At 35.3% G+C, this 27,786-nt stretch overlaps 1 protein-coding gene and 1 long non-coding RNA gene across 2 annotated transcripts; both read right to left on the reverse strand.

Annotated features, from left to right (window-relative positions):
- Positions 1-15,503: 15,503 nt before the first annotated feature.
- Positions 15,504-17,750, reverse strand: LOC123886804. Its single transcript, XM_045936088.1, has 2 exons — positions 16,695-17,750; positions 15,504-16,529 (listed from the first exon to the last, which is right to left on the reverse strand). Exons 1-2 carry the CDS (start codon positions 17,748-17,750, stop codon positions 15,504-15,506), a joined length of 2,082 nt encoding a protein of 693 aa, XP_045792044.1.
- Positions 17,751-26,819: 9,069 nt separating this feature from the next.
- Positions 26,820-27,270, reverse strand: LOC123887502. The gene is made up of 3 exons (XR_006801525.1): positions 27,169-27,270; positions 27,026-27,090; positions 26,820-26,941 (listed from the first exon to the last, which is right to left on the reverse strand). It is a non-coding gene; the product is annotated as an uncharacterized LOC123887502 (long non-coding RNA).
- Between the last annotated feature and the right edge of the window lie 516 nt (positions 27,271-27,786).

Below are 27,786 nucleotides of genomic sequence, written 5' to 3' on the forward strand. Positions count from 1 at the left end.
AAGAAGAGCAAAACCCAGATCCCATAGAAATTTCATCAGAGGATGCTGAGGAGAAATCTGAGATTTCTTCTGAGTATTATCCATCTGATTAGGATTAGGTTGTCTTTTTCTTTTTCTTTTTACCAATGTACTCAACATTGTTAGATTATTAATAAAAAAATTTCGTTTAAAAGCATCTTGTGTTCTTATGTTCTTATTTATCAAGAAAAAGTAGCACAAACAAAAAAATATAACAAACCACATAACAAGAAAACAAAACAGCTTAAAATAAAATTGTTCAGAAGATAATAAGAAAACAAAAACAACTTAAAACAAGTGCATAGAATCCTAGGGTTTCTTAAGGAAAGCTAAGAGTTGGTCAAATTTGTCATTCAGCGATCCCACATTGGAAACTAAACCATCCACCTTGGTTTCCAATGTTTGGTGAGCAGCTCTTTGCCTTTCCAAACCTTCCTGCTGTTCCCTCAGGGCTTCTTGAAAGATCTGCAACTGATCAACAACTACAAGAGCTTGATCTTCAACCATAGGTGCCTTGCCTTTATCAGAGGAGGGTTCACCTTCCTCTTGATACTCAATCATCAGGACATCATCCTGATTCAGTACATCCAGTACATCCTCTTTTGGAGCATCCTCTTGATGTAGCTCATTTGCCAACTGGGCAACTCTAGCAGCAGCTTCTTCTAGACGTTCCTTCTCAACCCTGTGAGCTTCAAGACTTTGAAAAAGCTTGGAATCAATCCAGCAAACCTTGAAAGCAGATAAACGCTGTTCAGCAGCAGCAATGGCTTCAAGTTTGGCACGCTCAAATTCCTCATGACTATAAGAAGTCAATCTCTTCAAATCAGCCCTTGCCAAACTGTCCTTCATAAAGCTTATCACATCCAGATCTCTCTTACCAATAACAGCCTTAATGTCTTCACCTACAGCATCCAAAGCCTTGCAGATCTTGGCCTTAATTCTTGACACCTCTAAATCCACATCAGAGGGACAAACTAAGAACCTGTCCTTTATCTTAGATAATCTAAGTAAGTCATCATGAAGCTGAGTGGATAGATTATCAAAAGGGTTAGATGAAGAGGGTGAGAGATTAGGAAAGGTAGAGAAATTTGGTGATTCATTAGCAGGGTTGTTAATAATAACAACTTCTGCCTCTGAAGGCTTGGGGGCACAAGTGTGAATACGCTCAGGAGAAGCATGTTCAGCACTTGGGTTAGGATTGGGTTCAGGAGTTGATTCAGATGATGAGATGTCAGAGGTTGATTCAGGATAAATGTGTTCAGGGGATGGTTCAGGAGATTTGTGTTCAGGTGTTGGTTCAGGATATTTATGTGGAGAGGGTTGTTTTGTGGGAGAGGTTGGTTCAGTGATTGGAATATGTGATTTTGGTTCAGATGATGGAATGGTAGGTGTTTCTTTTTGTGATTGGGGTTGAGGTGAATTTGGTTTAGGGGGTGATGAAGATTTCTGGGTAAAGGTTTGATTATTGAGAGGGTCTGGACTAAGATGTTTTTCTAGTTCAGACAGAGGGTTATCAGAGGTTGGAATGATAGTGGGTTCAGGAAGTATAGTCCTAAGAGGTTTTGTATAACCTATCCCAATTTCAGCTTCATTAAAGACAAACTTAGAAGACTTACCTTTAGGAACAGGAACTTGTCTTCTACGAAGTTTGGCAGCAAGAGTCTCTTCATCTGATTCAGTTTCATCTTCAGACTCAGATTCTTCAGATGAACTGTCTACCTCAACAACAATAGGCTCTTTGGAAGGTCCTTCAGCAGCCTTGTTTGCAACTTCTTCATGTTTCTTCTTGGTTCTCTTTTCAGCATCAGCTTGCTCCACCTTAATCCTCTTCTGAGCCAAGAGATCTGGCTTAGGTTGATCAGCTTGAGAAACAACCTTTCTCTTAGGTCTCCTTGTAGGATTATACATATTTGCAGGAGCAGGAGGAATCATACTCCTATCAACAATGAATCCTTCTTTTCTGAGCACTTCCAAATAGTCCTGAATGATGTGCTCAGCATCAGCTTCTGAAATAACTGGATATCCATCCACATACAAACGATCTTCAAGACGAGCAGATAATTCTTGTGGAGGTGGAACTAGAGTTGTAGAAATAAGACGCATCTTGGTAAGGAAACTGGCATGTAGAATTTCAGGCGAGAACTTCTTCTGCACAATTTCTGGATGGAACTTCTTCAGATTCTCAACAACATGACCTTGATGCAGAAGGTCTGATAGCAGCCTAGGATAAACAATAGTTGTTTTCCTCTGAGATTTGCTAGCGAAGATTGCTTCACATATCCTTTCAAAAAAGTAGTCTCCAAGATTCACCTTCTTTCCTGTCAGAAGGAAATACAACAGATGACGATGAGTCCAGGAGATTGTATCAGTCCCACCAACCCTTGGACTGATAGTTGCTAAGATGATCTTGAAAAGAACTCTGCATTCATCAGTCAGTCCTTTGACTTTGCCTTTTAATGAAAAATCAGTGCAGATGAGATGCAGAAGATCATCTCTGTATCTGGTATCCTTCTCAAATACATCTAACTCTATCCCAGAGTTAGGCAAACCAAGTAAAGCATTGAAGTGAATAGGCAAGAATGCCATATTCATCCCACAGATATTTGACCTAATCTGTATACCAGTGAATTCCAACAGACCCATTTCCTTCCTAGTTTTTCCTCTCAGACTAGGATCCCTTTCAATTGCAGCAATTTCTTCCTTCTTAGCTTCATGCTTGTCAAAAACTTTAGCTTTCATCCAGAATTTCTTCAGCAAATCTGGATATATAGGACCATTAAGCATGTCGAAGTACTTATCCCAACCCTGAGTGATAAAGTACTTTTTAATGTCAAACCCATTAGCTTGTAGACCGTCGAAATCAACCATCTTCTCTGAAAGAAAAGTGAGTTCAGATTCTGGAAACTCCATCTCGTTCCCAACGATCTGAAGATTTTTGAACATAAACGGTGGAATCTTTGTTGACGAAGAAGATGAAGCACCAGCCATTGTTGGAGATTAGGGTAAGGTTTGGAACTAACGAGAGAGAAAGAAAGTTTGTTGAAGGTTTAGAGAGAAAGTGAAAGTGTAGATTGTGAGAGTGAGAAGTGTGCAAGTGTATTGTGTAAGTTTTATTTAAATGCACACAGTTAACACGAAAATAGCAAATTTGGGAAGTTACGCTAATTGACAGAAAGTTGAATACCAAAAATCATCATTAACCACCCACTACCTGACACACGTAGACCACGTGCAGAAATTTACTCGGTAACTGCTATTTTAATGGACAACTGTTCAGCAGTGAATACTAAACGTTTCCCACTTAAATAGATCAGAGCCTCTGAGATATTTAAAATTCTCTATCAGAGTTAAGTACTTCAGAGCTTGTGTTTCAGATGTTCTGAATCATAAGTTCTGATATACATAACCTCTTACACTTTAAAAGCCCAAAAAAAAATTTCATTCAGAGATTGAAAACATGTTCAGATGTTTCTTTATAAAATCAAATCTTTCAACAGGTAAGGCTTTAGTAAATATGTCAGCCCATTGATTTTCAGTATCAACAAACTTAATATCTATAATGCCTCTCTGAACATAATCTCTGATAAAATGGTGTTTAATTTCAATATGTTTGGCTCTAGAGTGTAGGATAGGATTTTTAGATAAATGAATGGCTGCAGTATTATCACAATATAAAGGAATATTGTTACTGCTTACCTGATAATCTTCTAACTGATATTTTAACCAGAGTAGTTGTGTACAACACTTAGCTGCTGAAATGTATTCTGCTTCTGCTGTAGACAAAGCTATAGTAGTTTGTCTCTTACTAGCCCAGGAGATAAGGTTTTCACCAACAAATTGACAATTGCCACTTGTGGATTTTCTTTCAATTTTATCTCCAGCATAGTCAGCATCACAGAATCCATTTAGCACATAATCATTGGATTTCTTATAGAGAAGTCCAAGATTAGTTGTTCCTTTCAGATACCTAAAGATTCTCTTTACAGCAGTAAGATGAGATTCTCTAGGATCTGACTGGAATCTTGCACATAAGCATACACTGAATAAAATATCTGGTCTAGAGGCTGTCAGATAGAGTAAGGAACCAATCATACCTCGGTAGACCTTTTGATCTACTTTTCCTTCATCATCTGACTTGCTCATGTTGGTAGTTGAATGCATAGGAGTGTTCATTATCTTGCAGTCATCTAGGTTGAACTTCTTCAGAAGTTCCTTGGTATATTTTGATTGATGAACATAAGTTCCTTCCTTCTTCTGATTGATTTGAATTCCAAGAAAGAATTTCAATTCTCCCATCATGCTCATTTCAAATTCATCCTGCATTATCTTAGAAAAATTCTTGCACAAGGAAGCATTAGTTGAACCAAAGATAATATCATCAACATAAATTTGAATGATTAAAATGTCTTCTTTGGTTGTTTTTCTAAAGAGTGTACAGTCAACCTTTCCTTTCTCAAAACCTTTTTCAAGAAGGAAATTACTGAGTCTATCATACCAAGCTCTTGGAGCTTGTTTCAGACCATACAGTGATTTCTTCAATTTAAAAACATGTTCTGGATTTGAGACATCTTCAAAACCAGGAGGTTGCTTAACATATACTTCTTCAGAAATAAAACCATTTAAGAAGGCACTCTTAACATCCATTTGATACAAAGTTATTCCATGATTAACAGCATAAGATAGAAGTAACCTGATTGCTTCAAGTCTTAGCAACTGGTGCAAAGGTTTCAGTATAGTCAATCCCCTCTTGTTGACTATAACCTTGTGCAACCAATCTAGCTTTGTTTCTTACCACTTCACCTTGTTCATTCAACTTGTTTCTGAATACCCATTTTGTTCCAATAATGTTCTTGTGTGAAGGTTTGGGCACTAGAGTCCATACATCATTCCTTTGAAATTGATTCAGCTCTTCTTGCATTGCTACAATCCAAGCATCATCCTTCAGAGCTTCATCAATCTTTGAAGGTTCCATCATTGAGATAAGACCAACTAAAGATTCCTCATTTCTCAGTTGAGATCTTGTCTTCCTTGGACTGTCCTTGTTGCCTAAGATCAGTTCCTCTGGATGTGATGATTTGTATTTGAAGGTATTTCTTGGGGGCTCATCATCTTCAGACTCATCAACATCAGGTTCAGCAGTTGCTTCAGTTCTTTGTTGTTCAGAGTCTGTAGGAACTGTTATGTTCAGAGGTTCTTCAGAGAATGGATGTTCTGAGTAGTTTGGAATATCTGAATATTGATCCTCTGATACCTGAAATCTAGACAAACCTTCCACAAGCTCTGACACTTGGTCAGGCTCTTTGTCATCAAATTTGACATGCATAGTTTCTTCCACAGTGTGTGTTTCAGAAATATACAGTCTGTATGCTTTTGAGCGTTCAGAATATCCTATAAAGATACCCTTATAACCTCTAGCATCAAATTTCTTTAGATGGACTTTGTTGTTTAAGATATAACATGTACATCCAAACTGATGAAAATAAGAAATGTCAGGCTTTCTTCCTTTGAACAATTCATAAGCAGTTTTGTTCAATTTAGATCTGATATAGATTCTATTTTGAACATAACATGCTGTGTTTACAGCTTCTGCCCATAAAAATTTTGCTACATTAGTTTCATGCATCATGGTTCTGGCCATTTCTTGCAGAGTTCTATTCTTCCTTTCTACAACCCCATTTTGTTGAGGAGTTCTAGGAGAAGAGAATTCATGCAGGATGCCATATTTTTCACAAAAGTTTTCAAAAGGTTCATTTTCAAATTCTCCACCATGATCACTTCTAACTTTTAAAATAGTGTAGCCTTTTTCATTTTGAATTTGTTTGCAGAAGATGCTAAACTCATCATAAGCTTCATCTTTTGTTCTTAAGAATTTTACCCAAGTCCATCTACTGTAATCATCAACAATTACTAATCCATACTTCTTTCCATTGATAGAGGCAGTGTGAACTGGCCCAAAAAGATCAATGTGAAGAAGTTCCAATGGTCTTGAGGTAGAAACAATGTTTTTAGGTTTAAAAGATGATTTTGTAATTTTTCCTTTTTGACAAGAACCACAAAGTGTGTTTGAGTGATATTTGATTTTTGGTAAACCTCTGACAAGGTCAAGCTTACTAAGCTTAGAGATTAACCTCCAGTTAGCATGGCCTAACCTCTTATGCCAGATCCATTTTTCCTCACTCAAGGTCAAAAGACACATCACTTTTTGTTCATTCAAATCAGAAAGATTAATTTTATAAACATTGTTCTTTCTCAGACCTTTGAATATAATGGAGTTATCAGATTGTTTAGATACAGTACATGATTCCTTATTAAAGACAACTACATAACCATTGTCGCAAAATTGACTTATGCTCAATAAGTTATGTTTGAGTCCATCTACTAACCAAACATCATTAATAGATAGGGAAGAATTACCTACTGTACCTGTACCTATTATCTTTCCTTTTTGATTACCTCCAAAGCCAACAGATCCTCCTTCTTTCATAGTCAGCTTAGAAAATAGTTGTTTGTCACCAGTCATATGCCTTGAACATCCACTATCCAGATACCATGAATGATTCATGATACTTCTTTGAGTGGCAGGCTGTATGAGAAACAACTTTAATCATTGCGATAGAACTCTTCATCACAATTAATGATAAAGTCATCCCAGTATTCTTCCTCTTCATTTTTCAAGTTCTGATTGTTAACTTGAGAACTTGTCAACCATTTGTCTAGGACATAAGCCCTTCTTCCTTTGCATAGAACTTGTTTCCATACTTTAGGTAGGACATATCCTTTCCTAGTTGGTAAATCTGAATGATACATTATTTCAGCTTTTGGTACCCATCTTCTGGGTCCACGCTTGTTAGTCCACAAATGCTTACTATGTTGTCTAGTGTTAGAGAAAGATCTTGGTTTGGAATAATAACCTTTTTGAAACCTTTTCTTTTGAAATCTGTTATTATTCCAGGATTTGGATTGTTTATGATTCCAGGGTTTGTATTTATCATCAATCCCATGTTCTGATTGATTATATCTACTGACTCTAGAATCATAAATAATCTGAGTCCTGTACTTCATCTGAGATTTAGAATTTTTTCTTTTAAAAACTTCTGATCTTTTAGATTGACTAACTTCAGGTACTGAAGTTCCTTTGGATCCAGAATTTGAAGTCTCAGATGTTGAAGCTTTCAGAATTTCTGAACTGATGTTCTTAGGTTCTGAACAACTTCTATCTTCTGAACTTTTCTTTCCAGATCCTGAGGAACTGGGTTCCTCTGAGCTGTCAGCTTCTAAATCACTCAGATCATCATTGTCATTTTCAACAATACCAGGATTCTTTCCCTCTTCACTTGGAGGAACAACATAATAAACCCAAGATTTTCCAACCTTTTTAGCAAAGGTCTTCAGCTTTGAATATGTTCTACCATATTCATAGCCAATTCCTTCACCTCTATGTCTCAGAACATTATAAATTCTATTAGCAGCTTTGCTCTTCCCAAGGTTGAGATGCACAAACTGTTGAAGAGCTATTTCCTGCTCATCAATAGGTTTGTGACAAACAACACAACCCTTTTCAAAGTCATTTACTCTATTCAGAGTTTCTTGATAAAGACCTTGAAAATGTTCTGCTTGTTCAGTCAGAGTGTTAAGCTTTTCTTGTAAAACTTTTTGTTTACTTAACACTCTGAGATGTTTCTCAATGACCTTGTTAAGTGCAGTTATAAGTTGAGATTTAGAGCAGTCAGAAAATACCTCATCAGTTACTTCTGAATCTGATTCTGATTCATCTTCTGAATCTGCATCTGAGTCAGTTGAAGCCATCAGGGCTAGATTTGCCTCTTCTTCTTCCTCAACTTCTTCCTCAGATGATAGCTCTTCAAAAGTAGCCATCAGACTCTTTTTCAATTTGCTCTTGAATTGTTGCTTCTTTGAGCTGTATCTTTTGCTTTTGTCTTTAGCAGACATTTCTGGACAATCAGCAATAAAGTGTCCTGGCTTCTTACAGTTGAAGCAGTTCTTCTGATCATCCTTTTTGCTGACAAAATTTCTGGAGCTGTTACCTCTGAAATTTCTTTTGTTAAATCTGTTCCATTGCTGAAACTTGGTGAATAAAGCAAACTCATCTTCACCCATTTCCTCCTCTTGACCATCTGCAGAAGATTCCTCTTCAATGTCAAGAAGCTGAGTCTTAAGAGCTTTAGAAGGAGTCCTAGTTGACTGTAAAGCCACAGACTTGGACTTCTTCTTAGCTTCTGAATCAGCATTCAGAACCATCTCATGGCTTCTGAGATTGCTTATCAGAGCCTCAAGACTCAGAGTCTTGAGATTTTGAGCTTCTTCTATTGCAGTGACCTTAGGTCTCCAAGCAATAGGAAGACTTCTCAGAATCTTCTGAACATGGTCATAGGTGGAATAACTTCTCTTAAGAGCTTTAAGACCAGATACAAGGATTTGAAACCTTGTAAACATAGTCTCAATGTTTTCATCTTGTTGCATAGTGAATAGTTCATATTGCCTTATCAAGAGACTAGCCTTAGCCTCTTGAACCTTTTCATTACCATCATAGGTAGCACACATAGAGTCAAAGATAGATTTAGCAGTAGACTTGTTCTCTATTCTGACATAATCCTCATGTCTAATAGCACCAACAACAATGTCCTTTACTCTATGATGCTTAGTGTAGGTTTTTAAGTTAGCTGGTGTGAGTAACTTTCTATGCTCAATGGACAATCTTCCATGTTCATTTAAGTTTTCAAAAGTTACTCCCAGCTCAACCAAATCCCACAACTCATGATCAATAGCAGTAATATTGCTATACAGTCTTTCCTTCCACCACTCAAATAATGATGCATCACCATTGAATATAGGGGCTTTCCTATTGCCACTATGTTCATGTAATTCATTACTTAAGTAGTCAAAACCAAAAGCATTTCTAGGACCACCACCAGCACCACTGGCCTCACCGGCTTCACCGGTAGTTCTAGTACTACTATCGTCTCCTCCAGACATAGTGTTCTCACAAGATCTTTACTGTCTCACTGTTAAGTGAAAGTAACAGACCAGAGCTCTAGATACCAATTGAAGGTGTGAAAACACAAGAAGGGGGGGTTGAATTGTGTTTTAGTCAAGTTTAAAATTTTTTCAAGTTCTTAACTTAACTACAACGGCAGCGGATAAATAACACAATAAACAAGTTAAGAGAGAGAGAGAGAGATCACACAAGCAATTTATACTGGTTCCTCTCACAAAACGAGAGTAGTCCAGTCCCCTTGCACTTCCAAGGGATTTCACTATAATCACACAAGATTACACCTGCTCAAGCACACAAGCAAGAGACTTCTCAACAATGCTCAAGCACACAAGTTTAAGACTTCACACTTAAGCAAACAAGCTTAAGTTTCCTCAAGTAATAGTAAAGTATATGAAAATATACAGATGCTCTTAGAAGAACTTAAAGAGAACAAATACAAAGAGTACAGAGTATTTGACTAAAGTGCAAAAACACTTGATAAGAGGTTCAGAGCTTGTATACACAGAATTCAGAGTTTGTTCAGCGCACGTTCAATCCTTAATAATTGTTGTATGTCGATATTTGAATGCAACTGATCCTTCTAGTATATATACCACCAGAAAAGAGTCGTTGCAAAAAGAACCGTTGGAGTTGATAATCTTTTGTCTTCAAGCAGTCTGTCTTGATGCAGTTTGTTTGTATCTAAACTGAGTAAGAGTTTCAGATACTTTGACTACTGCAGAGTAGACTTTCCTTATTCAGCTAACAAGTCTGAAGACCCACGTTCTCAAGTGAGGACAGACAAAACGAGAGTAGCTGAACTGATCAGGCTTGAAAGGTCCTTTTCTTCATTGGTAGAAGAGTTGACTTGCAAAGGGAATCTTCACAGCTTTCAAAAAGATCTTCAGAGGTTGTAACTTCTGAAGTCCAACATCTTCTGAGCGCTTGTGAACTTCTGAATTCACATCCTCTGAGCTTCACTCAGAGCTTATCTGATGCTTATATCTGCGCACTTAAAATAAATTTTTAGTCCTTCCAATTGTTTATTAATACTTTGTTATCATCAAAACCTTTATAGATTTAGGGGCTAACATTTTTAAATCGATTTTGTTCCAACATAAGGCATACAAAATTTTGGGGTTTAGGGTTTGGGGTTTTGGGTTTGGGGTTTAGGGTTTAAGGTTTGGGGTTTAGGGTTTGGGGTTTGGGGTTTAGGGTCTAGGGTTAGGGGTTTGGGGTTTAGGGTTTTAAGGTCTAAGGTTTGGGGTTTAGGGTTTGGGATTTAGGGTTTGGGGGGTTTAGGGTTAGGGGTTAAGGGTTTGGGGTTTAGGGTTTAGGGTTTGGGGTTTGGGGTTTGGGGTTTAGGGTTAAGGGTTTGGGGTTTAGGGTTTGGGGTTTAGGGTTTAGGGTTTGTGATTTAGGGTTTGGGGTTTAGGGTTAAGGGTTTAGGGTTTAGGGTTTAGGGTTTGGGGTTAAGGGTTTAGGGTTTGGGGATAAGGGTTTGGGTTTTGGGGTTTAGGGTTTAGGGTTTAGGGTTTGGGGTTTGGGAATTAGGGTTTAGGGTTTGGAGTCCCAAACCATAAACCCCAAACCCTAAACCCTAATTCCCAAACCCTAAACCCCAAACCCTAAACCCCAAACCCTAAACCCTAAACCCCAAACCCTAAACCCCAAACCCCAAACTGTTAACCCTAAACCCCAAACCCTAAACCCCAAACCTTAAACCCCAAACCCCAAACCCCAAACCCTAAAACACAAACCCTAAACCATAAATCCCAAACCCTAAACCTCAAACCCCTAACCCCTAACGCCAAACCCCAAACACTAAACCCCAAACCCTAAACCCTAAACCTCAAACCCCTAACCCTAAACCTCAAACCCCTAACCCTAAACCCCAAACACTAAACCCCAAACCATAAACCCCAAACCCTAAACACAAAACCCTAAACCCCAAACCCTAAAACCCAAAACCCTAAAATCCCAAATCCTAAAACCGCAACCCCGAAACCCCAAACCTTAAAACCCAAACCCTAACCCTATCCCAAACCTCAAAACCCATAACCCTAAACAAGAATCCACCTGCTACACCTCCTGTTTACAAACCACCTATCCCATTCCCTTGAAGATTAGTTAAATAAAAAACGGAAGGTCAATTTAAAAAATTTGTGGAAATTCTGAAGCAACTTAACATAACCATACCTTTCTCAGAAGTCATAGCGCAAATGCCAACTTACTCTAAGTTTCTTAAGGAAATTTTGTCGAACAAGCGGAAACTTGATGAAGATAGTACAGTAGCACTTACTGAAGAGTGCAGTGCCATATTCCAAAACAAGATGCCAACTAAACTAAAAGCCCCGGGGAGTTTTTCAATTCCTTGTGTAATAGGCAATAGATAAGGCACTTTGCGACTTAGGAGCTAGTGTTAGTCTCATGCCCTTATCAATCAGCAAAAAGCTAAATTTAAGTGATCTAAAACCTACTAGAATGTCTCTTCAAGTAGCCGATCGTTCAGTTAAATACCCTGTAGGTATCTTAGAAAACATTCTAGTGAGAATCAGCCAGCTATATATCCCTACAGATTTCGTAGTAATGGACATCACGGAAGACTCATGTATCCCAATCCTTTTAGGAAGACCATTCTTAGCCACTGCAGGCGTCATAATAAACGTAAAGCGAGGGAAACTTACACTAGAAGTAGGTGAAGAGAAAATCGAATTTATCCTTTCTAAGTTCATGCAAGAAATAGGATTTGCGATGAAGGTTATCAAAAGGATTTTTTTATTTTTGTGATTTGCGATGAAGTTATCAAAAAGATTTTTTTTTTGTTAACTTTTCTGAAGGATATTTTTTTTGGTAAAGAATAATACAATTTTATTTTGCCGCTTAAAGTGATTGCAAATTATCAATATGTGACGGTTATATTGTGTATTGACGGTGGACTAAAGTGTTATAGGCCACGGTTAAACAATGTGGCTATAGAATGACTATAGACCACCGTTTTTTCGTGGTAAAAAATGTCAACGTCTGAAAACCGTTGCTTAAATGGGGAATAGGTGACGGTTTATTAAAGAAACCTAAAAAATGACGGTTTTTTATACGAAGGTATTAAAACCGTGGAATATTACTGTTTTAGGCCACCCATTTTTAGATGTGGATAAATAAAGGGTGGTCTAAACTCAAAAATGGTGTAGTGTTACTATATTTTTCTACTAATAAACAAAAATAAATATTAGCATATAATTATATGATGTTGTTAGATTCATTTCGATGAGTATTTTTAAAATATCAAATTTTTATAATTTTTACTATTATACAATTACAAATATTATCGTCAAATTTATGCATCGTTATGCGTAAAACAGTCAACTTTGTCATTCATTTTGGGACGAAAGAGTAATTATTCTAGAATGTTTTCTGATGTAAAATTCGTTGAAATTGCAGCAAGAAGATGGAAACTTACAATCACGTCTGAAGAAGATGGCACCTGGCAGACAAAATTTTGCCTATCATATTGAAAAATGTACCAATAAGGCAATAAAGAGAAATGATATATGAATACCGTTTTTGGACAACAATTTTCAGTGTAATTCCTTCTCTCTCCAATGTGTTGTCATTCACTATTCTCAACTGTGTGATGAATCCAACCGCACCAGTCACCCATTCTCACCATCTTCATTCTTTACCAAGAACAACACCACCACCACCATCTTCACCAAGCGCAACACCACCACCACCACCATCCCCACAACCACCACCACTTCTCCACCGTCTCAATCCAAACTGTCGCCAAAGAGTGAGAAGATGAATGAGGGCGTGCAACTGACGTCTTGGTAGAAACAAATCTGTTATGCTCGCCAGCATGAAAGAAGGTGTTCGGCGGCACTGTCGTGGTGGCTTCGGAGCTCAAAAGTTCTAATAATCCAATGGGTATGAAGCTGTGTTCAGAGGAGAAGTAGAGTTCGTTGAGGAACACCGTGGCGGCAAGGGAGATGAAGTCCACCGTGCTTCTCACTTGAAGATGAAAAGATTTTCCATGGAAATTGAAAGGAAACTGAAATAATCAAAGATGAAATGGAAGAGACAAGACAAGAGAGGGGGTGTTTCCCATTAATGTTTACAAAATTACCCTTTGTATGTTGGCGTTATTACAAAATTGCCCCTATGTTGTTGCAGAAAATGTTGTTAGAATATCATTTCTCACCAATAATATACCAAGAAAAAAAAAGTCAAACCAATAGGAAAAGACCTATTTAACTTAGCCAACAAGTCATCTTGGCTGTAATTTTGAACCTTATGTACTGATCCGCTGTCGCACACGGGTCAAAAACGAGTTTTAAAAGTGTAGTTTTGGAAGCGACACTCGAGTATCGTATCGCAAGGACTCTTTATCAATTAGAAAATATTAGATTCAATAAGAACAAGCTGAATATGGGGGGTCTTGGTTTAAGTTTTGGTTTCGAAATTTAAAATTGAAATAAGTGATTAACAAATAAGTTAAAACGACTAATCTACTGTTTCGGTTTCCCAACTTATCATTGATTCATACAATTTCCAATTCCTAAGCGGATTCTAATCCCTTTACGAATATAGTACCAATTAAACAAGCGCAATCAACACTAAAAGATATATGTTCCAAATTTCCGAATTAAGCAAACGGATTAAAACTATCATGAATTAAGCAAACATGATCAAACATACGCGAATTAAGCAAACGCGATCAAGGTACAAGAACATATAATCATCGAAATTAATCAACACCTATTCTATAGAACTTGAATTAAGCAGACAAGATATATATCATAGATATTGAAAGGGAAAAGCAATTTGATTGAAAATTATAGAACCTCAAAGTGTCGGCGGAAACCGATTACAGTAGATTAATCTTTGGTGATTAGTTGTCCATAGCAAGAAGCTGCCTCTAGCGGTTGTTATCTCGTGAAATCAGAATGAATCCCCTAGCTGCTTTATTTTCAGTTTAAATAGTACATGGAAACGGGCCTTAAAATAATTGGGCCGAAAACATAAAGTTGTGCTGAAAGTTAATAATTTAATTCACGTCTGGAACATAAACGTAATTATTCGACTTATTTGTGCTCCGAATTGACTTTAGGCTTCAACACAAAAGTTATAGCTCTCTGTCTCAGCTTTCCAACGCATCTTCCCGCGCCTCAATCCGATATTCGTAGCTCCATTTATGACTTACAGACTGAAAAGGTGTCAAGTTATTATTAATTCAGAAAATAAGTGACGAAAATAAAATAAAGCTTGAAATAAACTTAAATATAAAAACACATTAAAATAGTGAAAATAATAAAATAAACCATAGGAATACTTAAGTACAATAGTAGAAGAATGTGCATTAAAATGCACTGATCAAATTCCCCCACACTTTAACTTTTGCACTCCGAGCAAAACTCAAAATGAAAAACTTAAAAACAAATTTTTAAAAATCACAAGCAGTCAACATATTCCAGGTTTCAAGCTTCAACCTTGGGTTAAAATTCAAAGATTGGCACAATTCTTATCTATCAACTTTCAATAATAATCTTGCGTGTATGTGTACTGTCTCCCACTGTCAACCAAAGTAATGTCAAGATCCCTCTCTGAAACTACCATTCTAAATGCTAAGCTGTCATTCTTTTGCTACAATTTTGGATTTAACCAGAATTTCAGTCTAGGGGGGGCTATTTCTTTTCAAGAGATCCAAAGCTTTTCATTTTCAATTCAGGGACAACTACTTTCAAGCTTTATTATTGTTTATTATTATTTATTGTTTTTAAGCTTTAGGTACTACTCCACCTTTTCACCTGACGGGATCTTACTTGTAATAAGTCCAACCTGTTACTCAGAGTAGAGCATCCTACACAACATTTGTTCCACCAGTTTCGGGCACAGGAACTTGTTCCTCCAGTTTCGGGCACAGGAACTTATTATATTCATTATTTTTAGCTCTTAAGTAGTTTCCCTTTTTCTCAATTAATAGCAATGATCGGTCTATCTATTACTCTAGCCTTACCCCCACACTTAGTTCTAATCATACCCTCCATTATATTCAAATTTAGAAAACTTAGTGTAAAGAATAAGTATTTCAGAGATTTATCTAGACATTACTAAGTTTGACAGTGTTTAAGCAGTTGTGCATTAAGTTGCAAAGACTATCATGTCAAGTATCAAAACAAAAATTCCCAAAAATTTCACTGACCCTACAACTATCTGCCCTAGCCTTAGAACATGTGACTACTCATGACAATTTTATTTTTTAACACAAAATGTAAATTTAAAATGTCCCTCCCCCACACTTAATCCAGACAGTGTCCGCAATGTAATAATAACATAAAGTGAGAGTAAAGGAAGGAACACACCTGAGGAGCTACGTTGTAGCTGCTGTGGTGTAGGAAGGCTCGTCCAAGGAGAGCTCTTAAATGGATGGTATGCTTGGGGTAGCCAGAATGTCAAGAACTTCAACTGCATAGACATCTTCATCAACAACTTAATCTTCACCTATATGAAAGTTATTATCCTGCAAGGCAGATGCAATCTCAGAGCAAAGGTTAGTGTTAGTACATGAATCAAAATCGGACAATGAAGGAAAATCTGCGGAAAAGAATTCAGGACAGGTCTCACCAACCAACTCAGAAACCAAATCCATATAAAAAACAGAGTGTTCCTCTAAGGGATGTTTCATGGCATCAAAAATGTTAAATTTAACAACAATGTCGCCAAACTCCATGGACATTGTGCCATCATAAACATCAATTTTTGTTTTTGCCGTCCTCATGAAGGGTCGGCCTAGAATGATGGGTGCCCTGCTGGAATTAGTTTCTCCCTCCATATCTAAAATGTAGAAGTCTGTAGGAAAAATTAAGTCATTAACTTGCACAAGGACATCTTCTAGCACTCCAGCAGGGCGGGCATTACTCATGTTCGCCAATTGAACAATCAAACCTGTAGGCTGCAAAGGACCAAGATCAAGGTTATTATAAACAGAAGTAGGCATAACATTAATACCTGCTCCCAGATCAAGCATGCAATTTTCAAACTTTCTATCCCCAATGGAACAAGGAATAGCAAAAACTCCTGGATCCTTGCACTTTTGTGCCAGGGTCTGACTGAGAACTGAGACATTAGCCGAGGAACTGGATTTGGGATGAATGAGAGCAGAAACATTTCTCCCCAAACTGACTCTGTCATTTTCCTTCACCTTCCTCTTGTTTGTGCACAAATCTTTCAAGAATTTTGCATATTTAGGGATCTGCTTAATTGCATCAAGAAGAGGAATGTTAACTGCTACTTTTCTAAATGTATCAAGAATCTCTTTGTCTTCCTCAACTGTCTTCTTTTTATTTTTCTGCACCCTTTGAGGAAAAGGAATTCGTGGCACATATACTTTTTCAGTTCTACTTTCAGTTGTAACAGAAGGTTCAATAACATGTTCAGGTTCAAGAGTAGATGATGATGCAATAGTTTTCTTCTTCTTCTTTTTCTCTGGAGCTGGTTCTGACACTCTTCCGGATCTCTAGGTAATTGCACTCACATTTGGATTCGGCACTGATTGTGCAGGAAGGTTACTGGTGCCCTGAGCTTGCAGTTGGCCTATTGCATTAGCCATTTGTCCCATCTATGTTGTCAGGTTCTGAATGCTAGCATCTGTTCGTTGTTGATATTGTGTGCTATTTACAACCAGCTCCTTTACAAGGTCCTCCAATAAAGGTCCGGAGGCAGCCGCAAATGGTGTGTTTTTTTCCGCGGTTGGATTCCCATACCGCAGAAGTGGGTGATTCGCCCAACTATGATGGTACCTGTTAGTGGAAAGGTCAGGAGCGTTGTACCTGTTTTGATTGTTGCCTCGATTGTAAAGGTTTGCTGCATATGCTTGAGGCAACTCAGTGATCGACTCATCTTGCAAAATGGGGCATGTATCAGTCGGGTGCTCAGAAGAAGTACAAATACCACACACTTTTGCTGGTTGAGCTTTACTAACTGCCAACTGTTTCACCAAAGAAGTAAGTTCATCAATTCTTGTTTCAATTCTGGTTTCTAGAGCCTTGATGGAAGAAGAGGAAGAGGAAGACTGGATCTCATTCACACTCGCAGAATTATTTCTAGTTATGAACTGTTGCGAGTTGAGTGACATGTTCTCAATCAAGGCCTTGGCAGCAGCTGGAGTTTTATCAACAAGTGCTCCACCACTAGCAGCATCCAAAATGTTTCTATCCATTGGTAGCAACCCCTCATAGAAATACTGGATGAGTAATTGCTCGGTGATCTGGTGTTGAGGACAACTGGAAACTAGTTGCTTGAATCTTTCCCAGTATTCTGCCAATGATTCGTTTCCCTGCCTAATGCCGCATATTTCTTCTCTGATTGACGCAGCTCTAGAAGCGGGAAAGTATCTCTCTAGAAAGACCTTCTTCAAATCATTCCAAGTTGTGATAGAATTCGGCTCAAGATAGTACAACCAATCTTTGGCAGCATCCTGGAGCGAGAATGGAAAAGCTCTGAGCTTGATGTGATCTTCTGTTATACCTTCAGGCCTCAATGGTGTAGAACAAACAACCTGAAATTCCTTCAAATGCTTATGTGGACCCTCACCTGCAAGACCATGAAACTTGGGCAACAAGTGTATCAAACCAGATTTCAATTCAAAAGGAATATCAACGTCAGTATATTGGATGCAAAGATCATTGTAATTGACATCAGGAGCAGCAAGCTGCCTTAGTGTTCTTTTTTCAGCCATGTTAACAAAAGAAAAAGCAACTTCAGAATCAGAATTAAAAGAAGAAAATTAAGCCGAAAATGGAAAGTCTATGAAAAAGAATCAGAAAAATATAAAAATATGACAAACAATCTAATAAAATCAAATAAATAGTTAACTAATTTTTTTGGATTTTTTTGAAAATACGAAAATGTTAATAAATTAAAATAAAATAGAAAAACACGGAATTTGGGGCTGAGAGGGTGGCGTCACCTATTTTGTCCCAAAATAGGGGACTTTGAACTATTATTTTTTTCTGATCAAATGACACAGTAAACACACAATTCAGAAACGATTTTTTCAGGAAACTGGTTTTTCTACGAAAATTGATTATTAGGGCACGTAAAGGTCAAAAAGCAAAACAAGACCTGAACGCAAGAATGCAGCTACTACGAGTCTAATATTGGCTAAAATCAATTGAGTCTCCCGGCAACGGCGCCAATTTGATCCGTTGTCGCACACGGGTCAAAAACGAGTTTTAAAAGTGTAGTTTTGGAAGCGACACTCGAGTATCGTATCGCAAGGACTCTTTATCAATTAGAAAATATTAGATTCAATAAGAACAAGCTGAATATGGGGGGTCTGGGTTTAAGTTTTGGTTTCGAAATTTAAAATTGAAATAAGTGATTAACAAATAAGTTAAAACGACTAATCTACTATTTCGGTTTCCCAACTTATCATTGATTCATACAATTTCCAATTCCTAACCGGATTCTAACCCCTTTACGAATATAGTATCAATTAAACAAGCGCAATCAACACTAAAAGATATATGTTCCAAATTTCCGAATTAAGCAAACGGATTAAAACTATCATGAATTAAGCAAACATGATCAAACATACGCGAATTAAGCAAACGCGATCAAGGTACAAGAACATATAATCATCGAAATTAATCAACACCTATTCTATAGAACTTGAATTAAGCAGACAAGATATATATCATAGATATTGAAAGGGAAAAGCAATTTGATTGAAAATTATAGAACCTCAAAGTGTCGGCGGAAACCAATTACAGTAGATTAATCTTTGGTCTCCATAGCAAGAAGCTGCCTCTAGCGGTTGTTATCTCGTGAAATCAGAATGAATCCCCTAGCTGCTTTGTTTTCAGTTTAAATAGTACATGGAAACGGGCCTTAAAATAATTGGGCCGAAAACATAAAGTTGTGCTGAAAGTTAATAATTTAATTCACGTCTGGAACATAAAACGTAATTATTCGACTTATTTGCGCTCCGAATTGACTTTAGGCTTCAACACAAAAGTTATAGCTCTCTTCTCAGCTTTCCAACGCATCTTCCCGCGCCTCAATCCGATATTCGTAGCTCCAGTTATGACTTACAGACTGAAAAGGTGTCAAGTTATTATTAATTCAGAAAATAAGTTACGAAAATAAAATAAAGCTAGAAATAAACTTAAATATAAAAACACATTAAAATAGTGAAAATAATAAAATAAACCATAGGAATACTTAAGTACAATAGTAGAAGAATGTGCATTAAAATGCACTGATCATGTACCATGTCCTAATTTTTGTCTTGAAAACAGTTTGATGTTTTCATAGTACATGAACTTGATGAAATATATATACACATTCATACTAAGTTCACTTACATCTCCACTTGTACAATGCTGATCCTGATTAGGAGTGTAGTTGGAAGATTGTGTTTGTTTTATATTTCCTAATTAATTGGTGTTTACTACTAACAAAAAAAATCAAAATCATATGAGTGAAGTAGGTAAGTAATAGGGTAAATGATGATTTATCTCCCTGTAAAATAAGCAAATTTTCGTTTACCCTTGTACAGATTTGTTTTTTGTTTACCCCCTGCAATAAATAGATTCCCTCATTTTGCCCCTTGAATGTACAGCAGGACATGTGACCGTGCAAATCTGCTGACGCGGCTTGTACACGTGCAAAAAATCATTAATGTTTATTTTTTAAATTTCACGTCACATAATGTTTTTTTTTTTAAGAAAAATTTAAACAAAAAAAAAAAAAACGATTTTTTTTCCCAAACTTAAAAATAAAATTTCCTACAAATATTATTTTTCTAACAAAATAAAAAACAGATTTCCTACAAATATTTTTTTTCGTACAAAAATAATTTTTTTTCCAAAAATATAAAAATGAATTTTCTTATTTTTCTCCAAAAATAAAGATTTTAAAGATTTATTTTCAAATATATTTTAATTAAAAAAATAGAATCTTTATTTTTTAAAAATAAACTTTATTTTTTTGCTGCATAATTTAGTGTTGCAGATATAGTACAAGCTAAGGTTGCTGCATAATTTAGTATCACATAGAATTGAAGCATAATTTAATATAACATAATTTTGCTTTATTTTTTTTGCTGCATAATCTAATATCACATAATTTTGGTAGAAGAGGTAAACAGAATAAAACTTCTTTTTCTATTTTTTTAATTCAAAGAGATTAACAAAAACAAATAAAGTTTTGTTTTTAAAAAATAAAGATTATGTTTTTTTTAATTAAAAAAGATTTGAAAATAAATCTTTATTTTGGAAATAAACTTTATTTCGGAGTAAATTTTTATTTTGGGTGTAAAATAAGAAAATTCGTTTTTCTATTTTGGGAGGAATTTTTTTTTATTTTTATTTGTTGGTAAGTTTTTTAAATTATTTGTAGTATTTTTTTTTATTTTGGGAAAAGAAAATTCATTTTTTTATTTTGTAGGAAAAAAAGATTTTTTTTTTAAAAAAAATATTATTTGACGTGGAATTTAAAAAATAAATATAAATGATTTTTTTCCACGTGTACAAGCCACAACAGCAAATTTGCACAGTCACATGTCCTGCTGTACATCTCGGGGGCAAAATGAGGGAATCTATTTTTTTCAGGTGGTAAACAGAAAAAAATCTGCGCAGGGAGTAAATGAAAATTTGCTTATTTTGCATGGGGTAAATGATCATTTACCCAAAATAATATGTGAGTTTTAAGTAGTGTTTGTTACTTCATCTATAAATTAAAATCTATTTAAATTTTTTCTTTCATCGTGGGTTCTCTCCATCAAATACAATCTTATTCACACTTGGTTCAATAGTGATTGACGCTAAACTTGATAGGGAAGACCACGGTTCGATCCCCGCAACTATGATAGAGTGAAGGCTGAAACCACTTGATGACAGAACTGACCACGAACAAGATTAAACTGGTGAAAGAAAAAAAAATCTTATTCAAGACATAATGGGATGTAAAATATGGACACTTCTCCAAACTCAAATTCAACATTATTTTTGTGGAAATCTTAATCGTTTTCTTGTGAAAACTTATTTTTTTACTTTAAACAAAAAAAAAATTACTTTTATTATTTTAGTAATGAATATTTAAGATTTTTTTTTGAATCAAAGGCAAACACACCCTTAATAATTGTAAAATAGAGGTAAACTCCCCTATACTATTTTGTATGTTGAACTAGGTGGCAATATTGGGTATGTGAATATGAACCCGTTTGGATTTACTTATTTTTTAGCTTATGTAAATAAAATTTTGTGTTAATTCATAAGTTTTAAACAATAAAAATTATATATGTATATATAAGCTATTTTATCATAAATTATCTTGAAAATCTTATAATAATACATAACAACTTATTTATTTACATAAGCTATTTCACATAAACTCAAAAATAAATCAATCCAAACGAGCTCAATGTAGTGTTTTGTGTTCATCAATTTTAATATCGTTAGGTCGAACACTTTTATGGTGTTTTTTTCCTTTTTACAAAATGAATTCTCAGAAATGTAATATCGGAAACATTTATTCCTGTGTTTGGTTGATAAAATTCACAGAATATTCCCATCAATAAATTGTTCCTAGAAAATTTAAATACCGCATATATATATGCATGCTATTCCTAAGGAAAAAAGACTGGAATGTTTTATTTCCAATGGTTATAATGACGATATGTGTGGGCTTTTTTAATTTTAAAAATTAAATAAAAATTATTTTTTGGAGTTTTAATTTTTAACCAAACCTTTTTTGTAAATTTTCTTGGAATAAAGTTTCAGTTATTATGTTCCTAGGAAAAATAATCCTGAAATTAATTTTTACATCCATGAAACAAACACACAATTTAACAGTTGTATGTGTGAATTTTAGTAATTCTTACCGTTTCTCTAAAAAAAACAAATAGTGTTGTTTTAACATAATCTACTCTATCCATCAACCACGGAAAAAGTATTTTCTTACTTCATAAATTTAAAAGGGTGTGATTTTTAAGAAATCAATATAGTTGCGGAATGACTTGAGGCATTAATGAAAAAAGCGGTTGAGCTTGATTTTTTCAAAGGGATATAAGTCATTGATTCGGGAGTAATGGTTTCTCATTTACAATATGTTGATGATACCCTTTTTATGGGTCAAGCTTTGAGAGAATGGTTGCAAGGAGAGGATTCAGATCCACATTTTTTGTAAAAACTATGATATATTTTTTATTTTTACCTATCGTTATGAGTGACTCGTCTAATCTATAAAAAAGTTTGTGACTTTAACACTCTTGACACCTAAAGTACACAATTACGTTATTACATTCAAATCAATGCTAGTTAGTGCCTTACCGGTACTCATTTTTTTTTTTGGAAGACACCACTCTCCCTCCCACTTTTCTCTCGTAAACATTTCATCTTTGTAAACCAAATCCTTAATCGTAACAAAAAAAAAATCCTTGATTACTTTCTTCACAGTTTTCAACCGCTAACCGAAAGGACCCACCCATTTCACACAAGTTGCAATCAAATAAACCGGGTCTTAGGTTTACAATGGTGGAAATAAGGATCAAACCTATAATCTCATGCATATTATCCAAAATCCCTCACCATTATACCAAACCTGATGGCTTACCGGGTCTTAGGTGTGCCGGCAATTCTTGTCAACCTCTAATTATAAGGTGTGCAATAAAAACAAGGTATATAATAAAATAATGTTATTATGTTATCATGTGCGTATCAAATATATGATAGGATAAATGTTTATCATATCATTAAACAGACTATTAAACTACTGATTTACATTTAACATGCTAAAATCATATTATATGATTTACTATTTTAGATCTTCCTGCCCTCTAACCTTCTCTTATGTATCATTTAATTAATCACTATGATGTACAAGTGAAGATTATATAATGACATTGCTGAAATGTAAGATCACAAAAGATATTAAACATCTTGCAATGTGAAAGGATTAAGTGTGCCAAAAATTACAACCATATATTTCTGTAATTCACTCTGATATATGCAGTAAAAAGGTTTTTTTTTTTGTACAATAAAAAGGTACTTTAAATAAGCAAAAACAAAACTGTAATTCACTCTAATATCAACGGTTTCCTTTGCCTTTTATTCAACTCAATGCATTATAATCATTCACTGTAAATAGCAAAATAAGTCATTGCTATATTTTTTTGAACAAGTAAGTCATTGCTATATTGCTGACCCTGATTCTGATACTGCTTTATTAGAGCTTTTTGAATTATTTTTATAGTACTCCCTTTGCTGCTCCAAAAATAAGAATAAGTTCCAATATTAATTTCTAATAAATCTTGATTTCTCAACAAAAAGGTTTTCGATTTTGATGTAGGAGGGTTTCTTTAGTAATTTATTATAGATTTAGTTTTATTATATTTTAGGTAGATTTATTATTTTTATATTTCACCTAGATTAGTTATTTTTATATTTGAGGTAGATTTATTATTTTTATTTAGTTAGGTTTGTTATTTTCTTTTACAATCTTTTAGGAGATTTGTTATTTTTATTTTTCACTCCTATTTAAGCTAAACTATTGTAGCCTTGAAGGCAACTTTTGATTCAATAAAAATACAGAGATTTTTCTCAAGTTTGGTGAATTCCAAATTCTTCCTTCTGATGGATTCCGGAAGTCTAGTGGATTTTAGATTAGTTACTTTTTCTGGTGGATTCCGGAAATCTGGTGGATTCCAGAGCTTTTATCTAATAGGATTAGCGCTTGCTTTTCCTTCACGCTTCCGTACTGCGTCAGTTGGTATCAGAGCAGGTTTCTCCTGTTCTTTTCCTAACGTGATCAGCCATGGGAGAATCAATTCCGGTTATTAGGGTTCGCAATAACAACCATATTGTTACGTACATAAAATCAGAACATACTCGTGGTGAATCTGATTTTGAATACTATGAGCGTAGATATTACAAAAGGTTGAAGGATGATTACTACGAGTTTAAAATCTCTGATTCGACATATCGTTGTCTGTTTTGTTACAACAAAGATTACTCGTTGTTCGGCCTTTTGAGGCATGCTTCCAGAATGGCAGGTAACTCGCGTAAAACAATTAAAGATATTGCTAAACATTCTGTTTTGATAACGTATGTTAATTGGTATGTTAATGTTAAATTCGAGGAAGCACTTAGCATCTTCAATAATGCCAATAACAACAACCATGCCAATAATTTTCATCTACACCACATAGCTACTGAAACCCTATATGATAACCAACCATCTCTTCTCGAGAAACTTGACGATCCTGCTTATAAATCCAAACCGAAAGAAACCGAAGTAGTTGTTGAACAAGATGCTTCGGTTGAAGTTGATGAATCGAAAGATGAGAAGGAAGAGATAGATGAACATGATGATTCAGAGAAAGAGGATCAAACGGATGTGGAGTCTAAAATGGTAAAAACTACAATCGATGAGGAAGGAGTGCTCAATCTAGAATTGGAGGGTAGTTTCAACGAGAACAACAATGGCATGGATTGCGACATCCAAATAGAGGCGACGCCAGAAATTGATGAAGAAACAAATGAGAAAGAATGTCGTGTAACAAATTTATCGTCGTCGGCAGCGCAATATGATGCGACCTTAAGGACAACACAAACAAAGAAACTTATGAACATTTATCGGTACTTTAATGTTATGCATATAAGCTCTACCGCCCTTATGGAGTTATTAAACGGATTAACAAGCTATTATCTCAAGTTAGAGGAGAAAAATCAAGCTTTTAAAGAAGAAACGAGTCGGTATGAGGCAAGACTAAAGGAAGAGAAAAAAGTAGCAATCAAGCAAACGAGAAAGAATTTGATAATTAAAGCAAAATCAGTACTAAGTTTCTACTATGATAAACGCATGAGTCAGTATCAAGACGAGAACTCGGGGTCGAGTTCTTTTGAGGTAGAGGAGACTGATGTAGGAGAGTTTCTTTAGTAATTTATTATAGATTTAGTTTTATTATATTTTAGGTAGATTTATTATTTTTACATTTCACCTAGATTAGTTATTTTTATATTTGAGGTAGATTTATTATTTTTATTTAGTTAGGTTTGTTTAGGGATGGCAATGGGTAGGGTATGGGTAGGGTACTATAGTATCCATCCCCATACCCGCAGTTTGAAAAAATACTCGTACTCATCCCCATACCCGCGTGGGTAACAATCTTTGTACCCGTGCCCATACCCTATGGGTATTCAAGTATTCATACTCGTACCCGTTACCCGCATTTTTGCTAAAAATAAATCGATCAATTATAAAATATCATATCATTTTAATAAAATTAATAAAAATTCAAAGATTTTAGTGTTGACTCATGAAAATTATAAATAAAAATATTACTAATCTCGTGCTAAAGTTCATATCCTTATTGACATACTCATATTGTGTTTGCGCTATATTATAAATAAATATTTTTATTAAAAATGTGTAATAGTTTTATAGTGTTGTATTTTTTAAAAATTGATATACATATATTACTATATAATAATATAAATAAAATAAATATATACTATATGGGTATGGGGCGGGGTGGGTACTAAGGTACTCTTACCCGCACCCATACCCGTTCATTTTTGCGGGTAATTACCCATATCCGTCCCCGTACCCAAAATGCGTGTTTTTACCCTACCCATTGTGGGTATTTTTTGCGGGTACCCATTGGGTATAGGGCCAATTGCCATCCCTAGGTTTGTTATTTTCTTTTACGATCTTTTAGGAGATTTGTTATTTTTATTTTTCATTTCTATTTAAGCTAAACTATTGTAGCCTTGAAGGCAATTTTTGATTCAATAAAAATACAGAGATTTTTCTCAAGTTTGGTGAATTCCAAATTCTTCCTTCTGGTGGATTCCGGAAGTCTAGTGGATTCTAGATTAGTTACTTTTTCTGGTGGATTCCGGAAATCTGGTGGATTCCAGAGCTTTTATCTAATAGAATTAGCGCTTACTTTTCCTTCACGCTTCCGTACTGCGTCAATTTTATGCATGAAAGAAATTTAGAAGAATGAACCATACCTTTTTCGACACAGAGGGAGAGACTTTAGTGAATGCTACCTCAAAATGACATGTCTTGACGGTGTCGATGTTTTAATCGGTTGAGTTCTACTTCTCAATAAGTGCAGCCATCCCTGCTTCATTCATCTGAAATGGAGAAAAAAATCAACAAATCCACCAAAATGACTTTTTCTTATAACCCTACCCTCATACCTTATCTATAACCAAACATGTACATAGTACACACACATGACATCACTACTAATTAAGCACGTGTGCATGCGCACGCACACAAACATACACGACATTCACAACTGGTAAAAGTAAGGATGAAATAAATCAAAGTGTGTTTGGTCCTGTAAGCTGATGATAATTGATTTAGATTGAATAGATTTTGTAAACTTAATTTCCATTAAAAATAAGTTGTAAGCTGATTTACGTTTGCATACATTCACCAAAAAAGAAAATGTTATCGATTAATATTTGGATAGCTGGATCGAGATTGCTTTTGAGTGTGTATATGTATCTCAGTATCTGCCACTTTCAAATAAATCTGAAATTTTGTCACTGTACAAACTACAAGAATTAAGTTTGAGATTGGAAAAAATTTTAGGGGAAAAAACCTAACATAACTAATTAATGGTCAAACCATGTTTGACCAACCCTAATGTGATTCTGGAGTGTCTGGCCGCAGAACCGAACATAGGCAAAATAAACAGTCAATATCAAAAAGTAAAGAGAGCAGACACAAAAAGTTTTCACATTCTTTCATTCTTCCAATGACACTCAAATCCACACTGCTATCAATCCTTTGCAAGAGTTTTCAATATTTTAACACGGTCGTATGGGCTTGGAAGAGGAACCTCAAGTTCTTGACCAAATCTACCAGGCCGTATGAGACTACCGTCTATTGCGTCTTTTCTGCAAACTGAGAAATCGAGTGAACACACAGCATGATATGTGAAGTAAAATAACAACTAATCAGAAAATAGAGATGATGAACCAACAATACCTATTTGTTGCACCGATCACGAAAACACCTTTGGGCTGTTCTCCACCATCTAACTCAACAAGAAACTGCAATATCATACAATTTAAAAGTGTAAGAAGTCAATATGACAATTTCTTTGAAAAAAACACTAAACATTGTTTTACCTGGGCTACCACTCTGTTAATAACCTGTCCACTTTCATAATCACGGTTTGGTGTCAAAGCATCCACCTAAGAATGGAAAAAATATAAATCTTACATTTTCGAAGCCTTAGCATGCTGTCATACAATTCTATAACAAACATGGTTTGCTGAAAATTTATATAAGCTCTTCATAGACAGAAGATATTAATAACCGATAATCAAACAAGCCTTGTACATGCTTCGCAGCAAGCAAATAGACTTTTCCTAAAATGCACATCGATCATAGTATGTGTGGGTGCAGGAGTCGATGGAGGTTTACTTAAGCAAACAAAACACAGCAAAAATAGTGTGACGGGCTGATGGCAATACATGATAGAGTCAACCAACATTCTTGTGTTGAGAAAGAACCACAAACCTCGTCAAAAAAAGTTATACAAGGTGCGCATGCCCTTACACGACTAAATATTGTCCGGACTTCTTGTTCACTTGCTCCAACATATTTATTTAGAACCTCTGGCCCCTAAAAATTTAACAAAACTGTTAGAATAAAATAAAATATCTTATAATATCTTAATATTACAGTATCGTATCTTAGTTTCTGATATTAGATTGTCTCCGTATTACTATTACTTGTTTATG

This window comes from Trifolium pratense, linkage group LG5, assembly GCF_020283565.1.
Source record: "Trifolium pratense cultivar HEN17-A07 linkage group LG5, ARS_RC_1.1, whole genome shotgun sequence".
NCBI lineage: Eukaryota > Viridiplantae > Streptophyta > Magnoliopsida > Fabales > Fabaceae > Trifolium > Trifolium pratense.